The 14,699-nt window shown below is 44.1% G+C and overlaps 2 protein-coding genes across 2 annotated transcripts in view; both read left to right on the top strand.

Annotated features, from left to right (window-relative positions):
* Positions 1-453: 453 nt before the first annotated feature.
* Positions 454-4,039, top strand: LOC121695351 (serine/arginine repetitive matrix protein 1). The gene is made up of 2 exons (XM_042076099.1): positions 454-693; positions 1,795-4,039. The coding sequence occupies exons 1-2, from the start codon at positions 649-651 to the stop codon at positions 2,893-2,895; spliced, it is 1,146 nt and encodes a 381-aa protein (XP_041932033.1). The 5' UTR covers positions 454-648; the 3' UTR covers positions 2,896-4,039.
* Positions 4,040-7,997: 3,958 nt separating this feature from the next.
* col22a1 (collagen, type XXII, alpha 1) overlaps positions 7,998-14,699 on the top strand; it is a 58,474-nt gene continuing 51,772 nt past the window's right edge. The window contains exons 1-3 of the mRNA XM_042076055.1: positions 7,998-8,376; positions 12,223-12,374; positions 12,748-13,314. Of these exons, the coding sequence (XP_041931989.1) occupies positions 12,284-12,374; positions 12,748-13,314 (658 nt within the window). The 5' untranslated portion in view covers positions 7,998-8,376; positions 12,223-12,283. The remainder of the gene's footprint in view (positions 8,377-12,222; positions 12,375-12,747; positions 13,315-14,699) is intronic.

The following is a 14,699-nucleotide window of genomic DNA, read 5'->3' as shown; positions in this document are numbered from 1 at the left end:
AGCTACATTCACATTCAATTCAGTTCAATACCTATTTTGTTTTGTGACTTGAATGTCAATATGGTGGCAGCAGGCTGCTTAAGTCTAGTTGTCAAATAATGATGTGCTTACCACACGCTTTTTAGAAGAAACCCAAACAACAGTGACGCACCCAAGAATTCCTTTTTTTTCTGCAACTATGAACAGTCCATTTAATTTAAATCCAGAGAACACAATGTTTTGATAAACTAACATAATAGCCTACCATGCTTGGTTACGCATGAGTGAATTTTCTCTCGTGGCCACAACGGCCTTTTGCCGCCATCTAGCGTTCATATATCTAAACAACACTCTTGCCAATGTACCTTTCCACAACGGAAAAAACAAAACAACTTTTTAAAATCTCGTCAGCCTCTAGAAAAAATACTCTCTTTAGAAGCGCACCAGGTGTCGCCGAGGCACGGGTAGTTCGGGTTGATGTCACTGGAGATCACCTGGCAGCTGGCTGACCCTAATCCCCCACTAATGATCTTACAGTGAGGCTCAAAACCGCTCCTTCTGCACCGTCATCACGGCCAAATACCCTGCCATCATCAACACAACTGCCTCAGGTGCAGTAGCAACACAAACAGTAAACATATAAAAGACCGTGGAACACAGCAGAAGAACATGATTCGGCAGAGACAACAGAAGCCTGAGATGCTTGCTACTGTTGTGAGTATTGATGTCATTATAGAGTGTAGGATGCGTGGATGTTGAAAATGTGTTTTAGGGTGTTGGCATTATAGACCTACAGTATAAAGATTTTTTTGGAACTACAATTTGACAGTTGAATTGTCATATCACACAGTATGCAGGAAGGAAATCTAAGCAAATAGAACTCAAATGCAACCTGCAAACAACAATTTTATGATACTGTTAGAGTAGCTAGCTAGTTCATCCTAAAGTAGCCTATAACAGATACAGAACAGACTTTGCTGAAGGATATCTGAGGATTATTGCTGATAATCATGAGTGACTGCGCACTTAGTCCCCAATGAAGTTGGGAGAGGTGGCCTAGGCTAGCCTACTTGTTAAAAACTTTTGATTTGTTTTTAGATGTTTTATTTGTTGTTGACAGTAATGGATAACATATTTTCCACCAAGCCACCAAGCATATGAAATAACACATAATGGCATAACTAAAATGTCATATAGAACATTAAATCTTCTTTATATTTTCTCAGCTCCTGGATGGCTTGTCAGATAGTGTCTACTTTGAAAAATGTATAGTATAGATTAAATTAGATTTTTTTTTTTAAATATAGTCTGTATGTGGATTTTTTTTTAATTGTTTTAGTAATTGCTTACCAGTAGTAAACATTGAAAAACATTTTATGTCACTTGTAAATTCAGTCTATTCTATCCTGGATACTGAAATGTAATCTCTGCTGCTTGGGCTGTATGGCACAATGGCTACTGTTTATGTTTTTATGTTTATGTTTTAACTGAACAGCCAGCATGTACGTGCATAGGACAGAGAAGTCAGAAAACAGAAAAGTCTGATAGTTAATATATTAGTTTGTGACTGTGTGTGTTATGTATGGTTTTGAGAATTTCATAAACAAGAGTTATGTGTGTACATCTGGGTGTCTGTGTTTTGTGTGAATGTGTGTTTGTGCATGCATATGGGCATTTTCTATTTGTGTGTATATATCTTTGAATGTGTGTGGCTGTGTCTATACTTACATGGGTATTTGTGTGTGTATTTGTGTGCCTTTGTGCTTGTGTGTGTGTGTGTGTGTGTGTATTTATGTGTCATCTGTTGCCTCCTAGATGCCCACGAGGCCAGAAGAGCCGTTGACCTTGGCTGGCCGGAATGCCATGACACAGCGCAACGGGCCAAACCTCCAGCCATTGGCTAAAAGCGGCCGTCACCGCAAGACACCTGCCCTCCATCTGTCCAGCGCACCCTGCCAGGACGAGGCCGCCCAGAAGTCTCAGCGGCCTGACCCGCAGGCCCAGCCCCAGACCGCCGAGGTGGACCGGGAGCTCGAGAACCTCCCGCCCCCCACCAGACGGCCCCTGAAACTGGCCCCTCTGCCCCCTGCCCCGGCCTCCGAGCTGAAGGACACCCAGCAGCCGGCGAAGGCCCGGGGAGGTGGAAGGACAACTGCAGCAGCGGTCCCCCCTCCGCCAGAGCCCAAGGTGGGCGTGCGGAAGCTGGAGGGGCTCGGGGGGACCGAGGCCTGCCCCAGGAAGGTGAAGGCGTGTCCAGCGCGGGAGGCCAGTCCGGCCAGGTCCCCTGAGAGGCCCCCACTGTGTCGCATGCGGCCCGTTGTGGAGTTCCCCAAAGCAGCAGCCCCTAACCCCCACCAACAGCAGCAGCAGCAGTCTGGGGTGGGAGCCAAGACCCTCCTCCTCCCAGTCCCTCAAGCGGAGCGCCCCCGTCAGAAGTCCCCCGGCAGAGAGCAGGAGAACTTCATCAGCTCCACGCCCCCCCCGACCCCGTCCACGAAAAAATGCGGCCCTCTGTCCCTGGCCGTCTCCCCGTCTCGCCTGGCCCAGGACGCCCAAGTGGGCAAAGGTTGCGCACCCACCTCCTCCGAATGCAGCAGCCTAGTTGAGGGCAGCCCTGGTCGTGCCAGGCCTCGCTTGCGTAGGATCCCTCGGCTGGAAGAGGATCAGGGCCGATCAGCCCCATCCCAAGCTCCAGCCCCAGCAGTGTCAGTAGCCGGATTACCCCCACAGGAGAAGGAGGAGGAGGCCAAGCCTCCTGGACATCTGGCCCAGGCTGGGGGCCAGCGGGCAGAGAGGACGGAGAGGGCTCTCCGCGAGGCCACACGTGTGCTGGAGAAGGCATCCCGCCGGACCCCCGCACCCGGGAAGGCCAGCAGGAAGATGGTGGTGAACGTTATCCCTGCTGCTGTGCACTAACTAATCCCCCTTTCAGAGAAATGTGACAGGGTTGAGGGAAAGGGAAAGGGTTTAGAGCCAGCAGCATTATGTCCACACACTCCCCAGTGATCCCTCTGGCACAGCAGAAGAAGGAGAAGGAAAGTCCTTCACTAAAGCCACACACCCCTGAGCTGATAAGGACGTACTGTAAACACCAGCTGCTCGTGGAATCTTCTTGTTTAAACATCCCATATGCACCCATGCTGTCACATCAAGGCAGAGGACATGATGATTGTCCAAAGCAGAGATCATCCAAAACAGATTGGCTATGATTACAGTGTTTAACGCCATTTGTGATGCAGTGGGAATAGACAGAGATTAGTATCTACAGCAGAAAGTGCCAAAGATGGGAAAGAGCTGTAGCTATCCTCTACACCACCTCTGTTGTCATTCAACGTGAGTCACAGACCCCAATAAACACAGATGCAGGAGACACATTAAATCACATTATATTACCTCATGTAATGTAATTATACTGATAATGTCATACTAGGAGGAATTTACAGTAGGAGTTGGAACCACATGATTAACTTAGTTACATAGTTTTGTAAAATGTTACACTGTGACAAAATATTGGGGGTGTTTTTTTTATGGAGGGATGCGGGAGTGGGGACATAAACATCATTGTAATAAGGGGAAAAGGGATAACGAAAAAAGAGAACTCCAACAGCAAAAACAAAATGCAAGCTGTTTTTGCCAGCTTTGTCGCTAACATGCAGTGGAACCCAAATGCTTTTTGTCCTTGGAGGACGGGCGCTACTCTCCTCAAGCCCTTCGATTGCATCTCCAGACTTCCTCTGGTTAGAGAGAAGAAAAGGGTAGCGAGGATCACATAAAGCAGGCTGTGGTCTGCTCCAACTCTGCAAAAGCGCTGCGGACCTCGGGATTCAACTGACCCAATTCTAAAAAGAATTTTGAAGAGAGGAAACTTCTGGAAGATGAACAGAGCACTGAGAGCAGGAACATGTTTTGCAAAAGATTTAACACTTCCCCCATGAGCTCACACTTATAAATTTTGTATACTATTTTTTCTTCTTTCTCTATTTTGACAACAGTAGAATCCTCATATATTTCACTTACCATTACATTCTGTTTGTGTGTGTTTGCGCTCTGGATGTTTACTAGGCAAATAAACAGTTTCCTGAGTACTTTTTGTGGTTTAGTGGTCTCCATATCATTCTTGGCTTTATGTTTCTGAAGTTCATGTCTCTTTTTAAATTCACTGAGAGCAGAGTTCCGCAAGAAGACCGTTAAGTCACAGATTACTAAAACAATGACCCCACAGACCTGATGTTAGACATGTCGTGCATGGAGCATTGTGCAAGCTCATTTTAGGACTTGTTCTACAACAGCAGCTGAAGCATAATGTGAGCTCATTTTAGGTCTTGTTCTACAACAGAAGTTGGAGCATCATGCAAGTTCATTTCAGGTGTTGTTCTACAACAGCCATTAGAGCATCATGCAAGTTCATTTCAGGTGTTGTTCTACAACAGCCATTAGAGCATCATGCAAGTTCATTTTAGGTCTTGTTCTTCAACAGCAGTTAGAGCATCATGCAAGTTAATTTCAGGTCTTGTGTGAGAACGTACCTAACTGGTAATCAATGGAGGCGGGTGCCCTTCAGCACATTAGCAATCTTCTGTTATACTTTCACTGACCGTCCACTGTCTGACTCTCTCCTCTTATCACCCCAGCATGCCACTTTTCTCTGTAATCCTGACTGGACCCCCCCCCCCCCCTTCCCCAGCCTGCATCCCTCTTTCTGGGTCAGCCCCTCCTCCCCACTCCCCAGCATGTCTGTGGACCAAGGGCCTAAAGTTAGCGTGGCCCTTGTGACCGGCTGAACTGGCGCTGCAATGTCACAGTGTGGAGGGTCAAGCCCCAGTCTGCCACTATCTGAAGCATCTAAAAGGGCTGTGCCATTGACACATTTGAAGAAACCGGCACTCTTTGAAAATGTTTGACAGCATGCCAAAGACTCAAAGCATTCCATCGCGCTTCATGTGACTGCGGAAGGTGAAGAATAAGTGGGTTGCGCCAACATTATTTACTATGCACACATACTTCCCATAGAGGATGCCAGTATTTGACTGATGGACCTGCAAACAATTAAAGCTATACTTATTGCACTCGCTTTGAATACCTTTTCCTTGACCTTCAAATATGTATTCTGGAAATGTGTTGAATGGATTCTGTCACTCAGTGTTGAGTCTAGAGACCCTCTCATTTGGCCCCTTGGCTTCATCCTTTTAGTTTTTGAAATAAATGTTGTTGCATTTAGTCTGCAGTAGAGGGGGTCTCGAGGTCTGGGAAAACACTTTACTGCACAAAGTTCAAACAAGGCCCTCAATTCAGGATGCTGGACCCACAAAAGGGGAGTTTAGGCCTGTGTGTGTGTGTGTGTTGGGGGGTTTGGTTAACAGGAAACCTGGCTCAGTCCATTGCCTCAGTGAATGAGGGATCAGACAGGAGAACTAGAGAGCATGGAAAGAGTGTTTCCTGTCTAGAGAGGAACTCACTTCAAAACATCACACTTGAAAATAAATACTACTTTTTAATGGTTTTGACATGCTGTTGAGGTTATTGGTAACCCTTGGTTTGCTTACTGTGCAGTGTGTGTGTGTGTGTGTGTGTGTGTGTGTGTGTGTGTGTGTGTGTGTGTGTGTGTGTGTGTGTGTGCAGTGTGTGTGTGTGTGTGTGTGTGTGTGTGTGTTTGGGGGTATGGAAAAAAAATTACACACAATATGCTCCCACACACACACACACAATCACAACCATGTACATTTAGAAATTGACTTCAGCACATCTGTGTAAAACCACAAGCATGCCTCAACATGAAACAACAGAATCAAACAAGAGGATAAAGACCTCTCTCTCTATGTGTGTGTGTCTGCGTGTGTGTGTGTGTGTGTGTGTGTGTGTGTGTGTGTGTGTGTGTGTCTATAAGTGAAAATAATAGAATTTGTGTGAAACATGTTGAGAGAAGAGTGCAGAAACTGTGAGAACATGTCTGATCATAAATTTATGTGTGGCTGTGGAAGAGCTAATTAGAAAATGGAGAATGTCTGAGAATGTGGGCTTGCACATGTGTGCATCTGTGTGTGTGTGTGTTCCTAAATGAGTCCATTTGGTATACACAAACGTTACAGCATATCTTAAAGCACTTATTACTTATTTAGCACTTTGAGTCCCTTTTCTGGTTTGTTTTGGATGAACTAGAGTGGTGGACACCGAAATTTTGACGATTGGTCCTGTCTCGACCTTTCTGACTCGTTTTGAATCGCCTTTGACTGCTCAGGGTGGCTGCCAACAGGCATACTGTAGTAGGCTACTCAAACATGTCCTAAAACAACCCTTAATGTTCGTTTTCAAAACTGTGAAACTCACCGAGTGGTTAGTGGTGTTCGTTGATGTTCCAAAACAAGTAGCGTAGCGAAATACAGTTTCTGTCGTGCTTTATTTGGCATTTTGTAAAATCCCATTGATTTCTGTTGGAGGACTCATTGCACGTTAATATGACTGCGCCACCGTCTATACTTCAGGTTCAAATATTGAGCGGAAGTTTATACACGGTTGTGAGGTGTCTGAATAAATAATTCCACAATAGGCCTAGCAAATAAGACGGCTGGAAATCATACATTGCGTCGATATATTTGCTTTAAATAGTCAACGAACTCCACGAGCCACTCGGTGAGTTGCACAGTTTTGAAAACAAACGTTAAGGGTTGTTTTAGGACATGTTTGAGTAGCCTACAGTATGCCTGTTGGCAGCCACCCTGAGCAGTCAAAGGCGATTCAAAACGAGTCAGAAAAGTCGAGACAGGACCAATCGTCAAAATTTCGGTGTCCACCACTCTAGTTCATCCAAAACAAACCAGAAAAGGGCCTTAAAGTGCTAAAAATCGGAATTTTCCTTTAACCTGTGTTTGGGGGTGTGTGCATGCCTAATGGCAGTCTATTTTCTGTATGTGCATGAGTGTGTGTTGCCACATGTATGTATATGTATTAATGTGTATTTATGTGTGTTTGTGTGTGTACTGCTGAGAACTAGGTGAGGTGTGAGGTGCGTGTACGTGTATAAACACGTGAGGTGAATGTATATGTATAAACTGTGCATGAATGGGTGTGAACATGTAGTGTGTGTGTGTGTGTGTGTGTGAGAGAGTGTGTATTTATGTATGTGTGTGTGTGTGTATGAGAAAGTGTGTATTTATATATATATGTGTGTGTGTGTGTGTGTGTATGTGTGTGAGAGAGTGTGTATATATATATGTGTGTGTGTGGGTGTGTGTGTGTGTGTGTGTGTGAGAGAGAGAGAGTGTGTGTATATATATATATATGTGTGTGTGTGTGTGTGTGTGTGTGTGTGTGTGTGTGAGTGTGTGTGTGTGTACGTGTGTGTGTGTACGTGTATGTGTGTCACTGTGTGCATATGTGTATGCATGCTTTCATGCTGTGCCCCTCCAGCCCCTGCCCGTGGCCCACCCTGCTCCTGCTCCAGTAACTCCAGGGCGTCTCCCCTGTGGCTGATCCCAGTGGTGAGGGCGGGCGGGCGGGGAGGCCTCGCGGCATCTCAGCCTATCTTTAAGCGCTGCTGGCTCACAAGGGCGCAGCCATAAACGCCCGGAGAGAGGAGGAAGAAAAGAGACAAAAATACCCAGAAACATGCTCTATAATTGGGCAGTCCTCTCAGACGTTCTGTACTGTGTGTGTGTGTGTGTGTGAGAGAGAGAGAGTGAGTGAGTTAGTGAATACGAAAGTGTGTGTGTGTGTGTGTGCACATGTGCATGTGTGTGTACTGTATGTGCACATGTGTGTGTATGTGTGTGTGTGTCTTTACAAGCATGGCATTGTGTGTGTGTGTGTATGCATCTGTAGGTTCGGTTTGTCTGAATATATGTGAAGACAGAGCGAGAGAGAGAGAGAGAGAGAGAAAGAGGGAGGGAGGGAGGAAGAGACAGAAAGAAGAACCGTCCCACCCAGGCCAGCCCATGCACCTTGTCCCCAGTGAAACCTTACACTCACCCACCCCTTACACTTGCCCTCCTCTCCTCCCCCCTTCCACAGAAGCAGGAGCGAAGCCTTGCTCTCTCTCTCACTCCATGCCACCTCCATACACTGGGCTACCTCTAGGACTCTGGGATTACTTCATCTGTGTGTGGAGTTTCTTTTTTCCTCTCTCCTCACCTTCTTTTTTAAATTAATCTGTAAACGGAGGCACGTTGGGTGATTGTTTTTATTAATCCCCCCACCCCTCCCCAACCTCCCACCACCATCGAGCCAAAAAGGATGCTGTTCTCGTATTGGACTTGTTGCGTTGTGTGAGTGTGTGTGTGTGTGTGTGTGGCAAAAAAGGAGTGAGTGTGTGTATGTGTCAGTGGACAAGTGTGTGGGTGTGCACTGGGATTTTGGATCTAAACACTACAGATTTCCAGAGGAGGCTGGTGATTGGTGACCCAGGTAAGGATACATTATGATCTCACTCACAATATTCAACCCTTTTGTCATGTCACTGTTGTCATGTCAATGTCCTGTTTAGGAATTGTCTTTTGTTTGTGTTGTTACATGTTTGTTTTGCTTTTGGAAGTTGTTTGTTGGGCTGGTGCATGCCTCTGCTGGAGGATGTGGAGGATACAGAGGAGTGGATAGAGTGCTGAAGGGGGATCTGGAATAGACATTGGGTCTGCTCTGGTCCCAGGCCTGTCATTTCAGGCAGGAGCTGGAGAATGGGCTGGGGGTTACAACCCCGCTGTGTGAGTGAAGACATCCGGCTTGCAGATCACAGCAGCTGCTGACTGTGTCAAGTTTGTGTGTGTATGTGTGTGTGTGTGTGTGTGTGTGTGTATGTGTGCGTGTGTGTGTGTGCGTGTGTGTGTGTGTGTGTGTGTGTGTGTGTGCGTGTCTATGTGTGTATGTGCACTCTTACCTATGTGGTTGTCTAAGAGAAGAATAATCACGGTGCACAGAGTAACCTCATATTTGTGGGTGTGTGTGGGTTGTGAATTTTGGGCAGGAGAGTTGCTAAGTATAAATTGCTTTCTTTGGCTTAGCATATTTCCATAAATTTACACAGGCTAAAACAGACCTTTATGCTATAAAATTAATATTATTAATTTTAAATTAATATATTAGGGGTCAGAAACATGTAGAATTTGGCACAGCAGGTGTTCCACTCCTAATGCTACTACTTTCCCTCCTCCACTTCTACTGCCACTAGAAAGTGATTTACGCTGACTCAAGGTGAAAGGAACTGGATAAAGTCTGTCTAACTTTGTTATATTTATAATCGGACTTAGCGATAACATAAGCCAAAACTGTACTGTAAAGTGTTTTTAAAAATGACCTCAGACATAAACTCCATAGTCTGTGTGGGGACAGAAGGGCCTGTGAGGTCATTAACAGTCTGTGTGGCCTAGTGACCTCAAACACACCCCATAAGACTGTGTGGCCATAGCCGATGAATATGTTATTAACTAATTAACTACAAACCCTTTAATCATGGCCTTATTTCCCATGGTGAAGAAACTGTGCATGTTGTATTATTCTTCTAAAATAGCAATATATTAAATTTATATGAAATGTAACAACTTATAATATACTTACTATGCATAGATTAAACAAGATAAACCTTTTTTGTTTTATTTGTGAGATAATTTAAGAAGTAATAAACTAAAGAGATATGACCTCATTCCATGCATAACTGCCAGACATGCCTAAATGTGTGGATTTTCATTTCATTCCGAGAGGGGGAAAACGTATTTGTTGCTTTATTAAGTTCTGAGCAGCTGATTGTTGTTTTATTACAAGGTCTTAGACATCTAACTTTTATTCAGAGCAGTGAATGAAATAGTTCAGTCTAATAATATCTTACTGCTTCAGAGCCCACGTAAATGTTTTTTTTTTAAATTATTTTTGAAATGGTCCATCAAACATTCTGTACCATCTGGTCGCCTACAACAGGGAGCTCTCTGGCCCATAAAGTGAATATGGAACAAAATTGTTTCTTTAATACTAAACAAGTGCAGCCGTACCCTTAACAAAGAGGAGACTGAGGGCTCCTCTTCGGCTGCGAGTTTATGGGCTCTTAAAAACAATTTATGCTCTGTAAAAATAGAAAGCTCAAAGGCACACTTTTTTTGAGGGCACCATATATGGATCCACAGAGTTAAGCTTTGTTGTGCATTTAGATGCCTTACAAGATGCGGCTCCTATAAAATGTTAATGTATACATAGGGTGCAATGTGTTTTATTCATATTTTTTATTCGTGGAATGAAATACAAAAAGTGCACAGAGTAAAAAGTGATGTTAAAGGACTGGCTTATACTGGTTTAGTTCCAATTAATGATAAGTTCATAATGATAATGATCTAAAGTATTGAAAATTGTATAGGAGATTGAAATGTGTTTTTGCAATGAGCTATCACAAGCTATACATAAAATGCTCTGTGAGAAATGTATCAATTTGTTTTTGACAGCTAAATATTTTCGTAACATGAGCTAACGTGAACATATGCAGCAGGTATGTGGTTTACAAGGCTCTGCAAAGATCAGTCCTATAGGATTGTAATGTGAAGCACGAGGACAGGACTGATATGTGGTTGCGTCAGACATCCACAGTGGGTGGAGGCGGTCACCAGGCCCACCTCTCCCTATTCTCGAGGAAAAGAGGCCTGTTGTGTACTTTGGCAAAGGTGAATGAGTTCACCGAAAAATTAAGTTGTAATTGAGCCAACTTGCTGTGACCCTCTCTCTACAGTACGTATGTTGCTGTTGTTCAGTGTGGGAGTTTCTTGTTTTAGCACTGAGGTCTTTAAATGTCTTCATGCACAGCAGGCTTGCTGGTCTAATGAGCTTGATCAGTGAGCTCCTTTGAAATAATTACCATGCTTGTATCATGCATGCTTGTAGTCAAACATTACGTTATAGCTGCTGAGCATGGCTTTAAAACACGATCACTTCAGATTTAAAATAGAAAGAGTTGACTTGTCATCGACTGACAAGGGTGAGCAAGAGAGAGAGAGAGAGAAAACAGAAAATGCCACATCATCATGGTTCTGTTCTCCATAATTTTATCTTTCCCCAGATAGCCATCCTAAGCCCTATGATGACAGAGTACATATGGGGCACTTTATCCTGTCCAGCAAAAGAGAAACATGGGTTTCTGATTGCTGATGGGCCCAGAACTGCTTGCTAAAGTTAGCATAACTTGAAGAGACTGGACTTTTCATACACATGTTTGCCACATCTATACCATAAGTCTAATATACTATACATAGGTCCTAAAGGGCATTAAGCAAGATACACTTTTACATGCACTTAATACTGTATGAGACAACTGTGTGTAGCTCACTGGTCTTTCTGCCTCCAAATTGGAATTGGTATCTGGAAGCAGTAATTGGTCTACTTGAAAAATCTGAATATAGTTAATTTAGCCTACTATTTTACTTAGACGTGATTTGTTCTTATAAACAGGCTTAAAGTGTTTCATATCTTACCTTGACAGTTTCGAGAGAGTCAGCAGTCGAAACTGTCAAGGTATGACATGAAAAACGTTTAAGCTTCTTTATAAGAACAAATCACATCTAAGTTGTTCTACTTGTCTATTTAGTATTACCAATCTATATAGTAAAATGCTGACAGTGTCATTATTGGACACCTGTTTGGAGTTCTTCCTGACACCAGTGGGTTACTGTACCGTAGTACGAAATTGTTCTCACAGCTTTTGGTTCCTCTCACTAGGCTGGGTGAGTCTCGCAGTAAATGGACTTGGAAGTGCCAACTGCACATTCCTCAGTCTTTTTTCTCACAGAAGTCATCTGTCCAATCAGATAGGAAACATCCACACACACACACACACACACACACACACACACACACACACATACACACACACACCCACACACACACACACACTTGACCCACGTCTAAATGGATACTTTGCATGCATAAGGATTTATTTAGAGCTTTTCAGTTTCAAATACAATTTCAGCTGATGACTTTGAATTACACTTAAACAGCACTAGTAACCCAAAGCCAAAGCCAAAGTGCAACTATTAAGCAGAAACAAATGGTTATGTAAATATACACTGTTTCTCTGGCTGTTGTGCCTCTCCCAGGTGGGTGCTACACATTGATGGTTCCCCCTTTACTGTAATGCACTTTGGGTGCCTTGATAAAGCACTATATAAAAGCAAATTGTTGTTGTTGTTGTTGCTGCTGTTTTTGTTGTTGTTGTTGTTGTTGTTATCATATAATATACCATGTTAGATATTGTTGCGTGCTAACCGTAGACTGATCTTTTTGCAGGTGAGGAGCTGGATGATAATCTCAGTGTAGCATAAGAAAAGAGAGAGCGGAAGAGTGTATTATGGAGATCCGTTTTGGATTTAGGATCTCTCTGCTGCTCGCCATCCTTGTCCTGACTCTTTCAGGAGAGAGAGTCAGTGGCCAGAGGGCAGGTAGGCTCATCATCCTGAGAGGAAAATTACATGAACATGCATAAACAATATACAGTACAAATGGATTTCTAATTACATAAATTGCATCACGTTGCATAACATATATGAAGCTGAACTGTATGTCACTTCAAACTTTTGCCATTTGTTTTTGTGATTTATAATGCTATTTGTTATAAAAACATAATCTGTTGATATGTGTCTCAGGATAAAAAAAGTATTGTTGTTTTATCCTTCATACATAAAACTGCAGCCTCCATACATGTGATGGCAGGAATTTTGCTATGAATGTCACAACAAAACTTATTCAAAAACTACCCAAAGTACGAGTGACAATGTGAATGTGACGAGAAAACGTTTTTGTTCTTTCTGTCAGGATGTAAAAATGTTCAATACGACCTGGCCTTCATCTTGGATACGTCCTCCAGTGTGGGGAAGGAGAACTTCGAGAAGATCCGCCAGTGGGTCTCCAGCCTGGTAGAGTCCTTCGACGTGGCTCCGGACAAGACCCGTGTAGCTGTGGTGCGCTACAGCGATCGTCCCACCATCGAGTTTAAACTGGACCGCTATCGCACCCTGGACGAGGTCAAGCGGGCCGCCCGGAACATCGTCTACCGCGGAGGGAACACCATGACCGGCGAAGCCATCAGCTACACCACCAAAAACATCTTCACGGAGAGCGCAGGAGCCAGGCCGCTATCTAGGGACACCAAGCGAGTAGCCATCTTGCTCACGGATGGCCGGAGTCAGGATTACGTGCTGGAGCCGTCCAGAGAGGCCAGCAAGGCTGGCATCAGGATGTTCGCCGTGGGCATCGGGGAAGCGCTCAAAGTAGAGCTGGAAGAGATTGCAGCTGAGCCCAAGAACGCGCACGTGTTCCAGGTGGCCGACTTTAACGCTATTGATACCATCAGGGGACGACTGAGGAAAAGCCTCTGCGAAAGTGAGTAATATTATACAACTGTGGCCACACATACTTTCTGGGTAATTTCATATATAATAATTGAATAACCATGCACTTATCAGGTGTGACAAGATGACAAATATAGTTTGTTTCAACAAGCTAATAGGAAGGAAATAGCCAAATAGGAAGAGCAATGGGCCACCTAATATGTCAACTTGGCTTGTGTAATTACACTGCCAGCACTTACATCACCAGACACCTTTGCTGCATTTCGCCTAGAATGTCTGTTTAAAATAATGCATTCACTTATATACAGACGAAAAATAGATGCCCCAAAGTGGTGTGACCAAAACCTAAGAGTTCTCGCATGACACCCACACAATTTACCCTCAGAGAGTTGACTGCCAAAACTGCTGTGTGTCCACATTAACACCGCAGACACTTCTCAGATCTGTCAACAAGAATGTATGCTGATGAAGTTAACCGCCAGTCATTGCACCCACGCTACTCCATGAATAGAGATTTTAAACCTTACATAGGCTCGCTACAATTCTTAGAGCTCTACCCAGCTGGCCTAGCACCCCATGCTACACCCACGCTCAGCCCAGCCCTGCCTAGCTAAGGGTAGTGTCCCCCCCCCCCCCCACACACACACACACATGCGTTTTGGCCTGTACAGGAAGCTTGGGTGACCAGGACATTTTTGTGGTTGCTTGCCCCACTGGGTTCTGGGTTGAGAGGTGAGGAGGAGTGGAAAGGCTCAGTCCCCCCTTCCTGACCTCAACTACTTTTCCAGATCACTGCCGGTCAGCCAGAGGCAAATACTTGAGTATGTAAAATCATACTGAGTGCTTTTCTGTGTGTGTGTGTGTGTGTGTGTGTGTGCGTGTGCGTGTGTGTGTGTGATTGCTACAGTCCATTATGAACAAAAACACTCATTAAATATCTGTATGATAATTTGGACATAGATATCCAGATGACCTCTAAGATCTCAGGGTCATGTGAGGCCTGTGTGAGGCCTGTGTGTGGCCTTAGCAAAGATTGTGCTAGTTTATTTACTTGTGCGTGTTTGTTTATTTATCTTAGCATGGTTAAACATGCAGTTACAAATGTAATGTTTGTTTATCACCCAATTTAGGTAGTGAATGAGGTTGTTATTAACTTGAGTGGAAATAAGAGACTATGACTCCAGCATTGAAACAACAAGTGCAAGTCACCTTGGTTTTAAATGAACTCGGCACTAATGCCCACTCAAGACAGATTTAGCTTTCTGTCCCAGTTACAAACCCAGTGGAATCTATTTTCTGTTTAAACAAGATACCCTTACTGTGGGGTACATACAGATAATCCAAAGAGAGAGAATGCACATTCATATCCCTCCACACACGCACCCGCACATGCACCAACACACAGACACACACACA

This window comes from Alosa sapidissima, chromosome 21 (genome assembly GCF_018492685.1).
Source record: "Alosa sapidissima isolate fAloSap1 chromosome 21, fAloSap1.pri, whole genome shotgun sequence".
Lineage (NCBI taxonomy): Eukaryota > Metazoa > Chordata > Actinopteri > Clupeiformes > Clupeidae > Alosa > Alosa sapidissima.
Note: the sequence above shows the minus strand (reverse complement) of the source record. Positions and strands in the feature narration are given on the sequence as shown.

Coding starts and splice junctions, on each gene's coding strand:
- LOC121695351 (XM_042076099.1), top strand. CDS start 649: ATGATTCGGCAGAGACAACAGAAGCCTGAGATGCTTGCTACTGTT. Junction 694..1,794: donor CTGAGATGCTTGCTACTGTT/GTGAGTATTGAT, acceptor GTTGCCTCCTAG/ATGCCCACGAGGCCAGAAGA.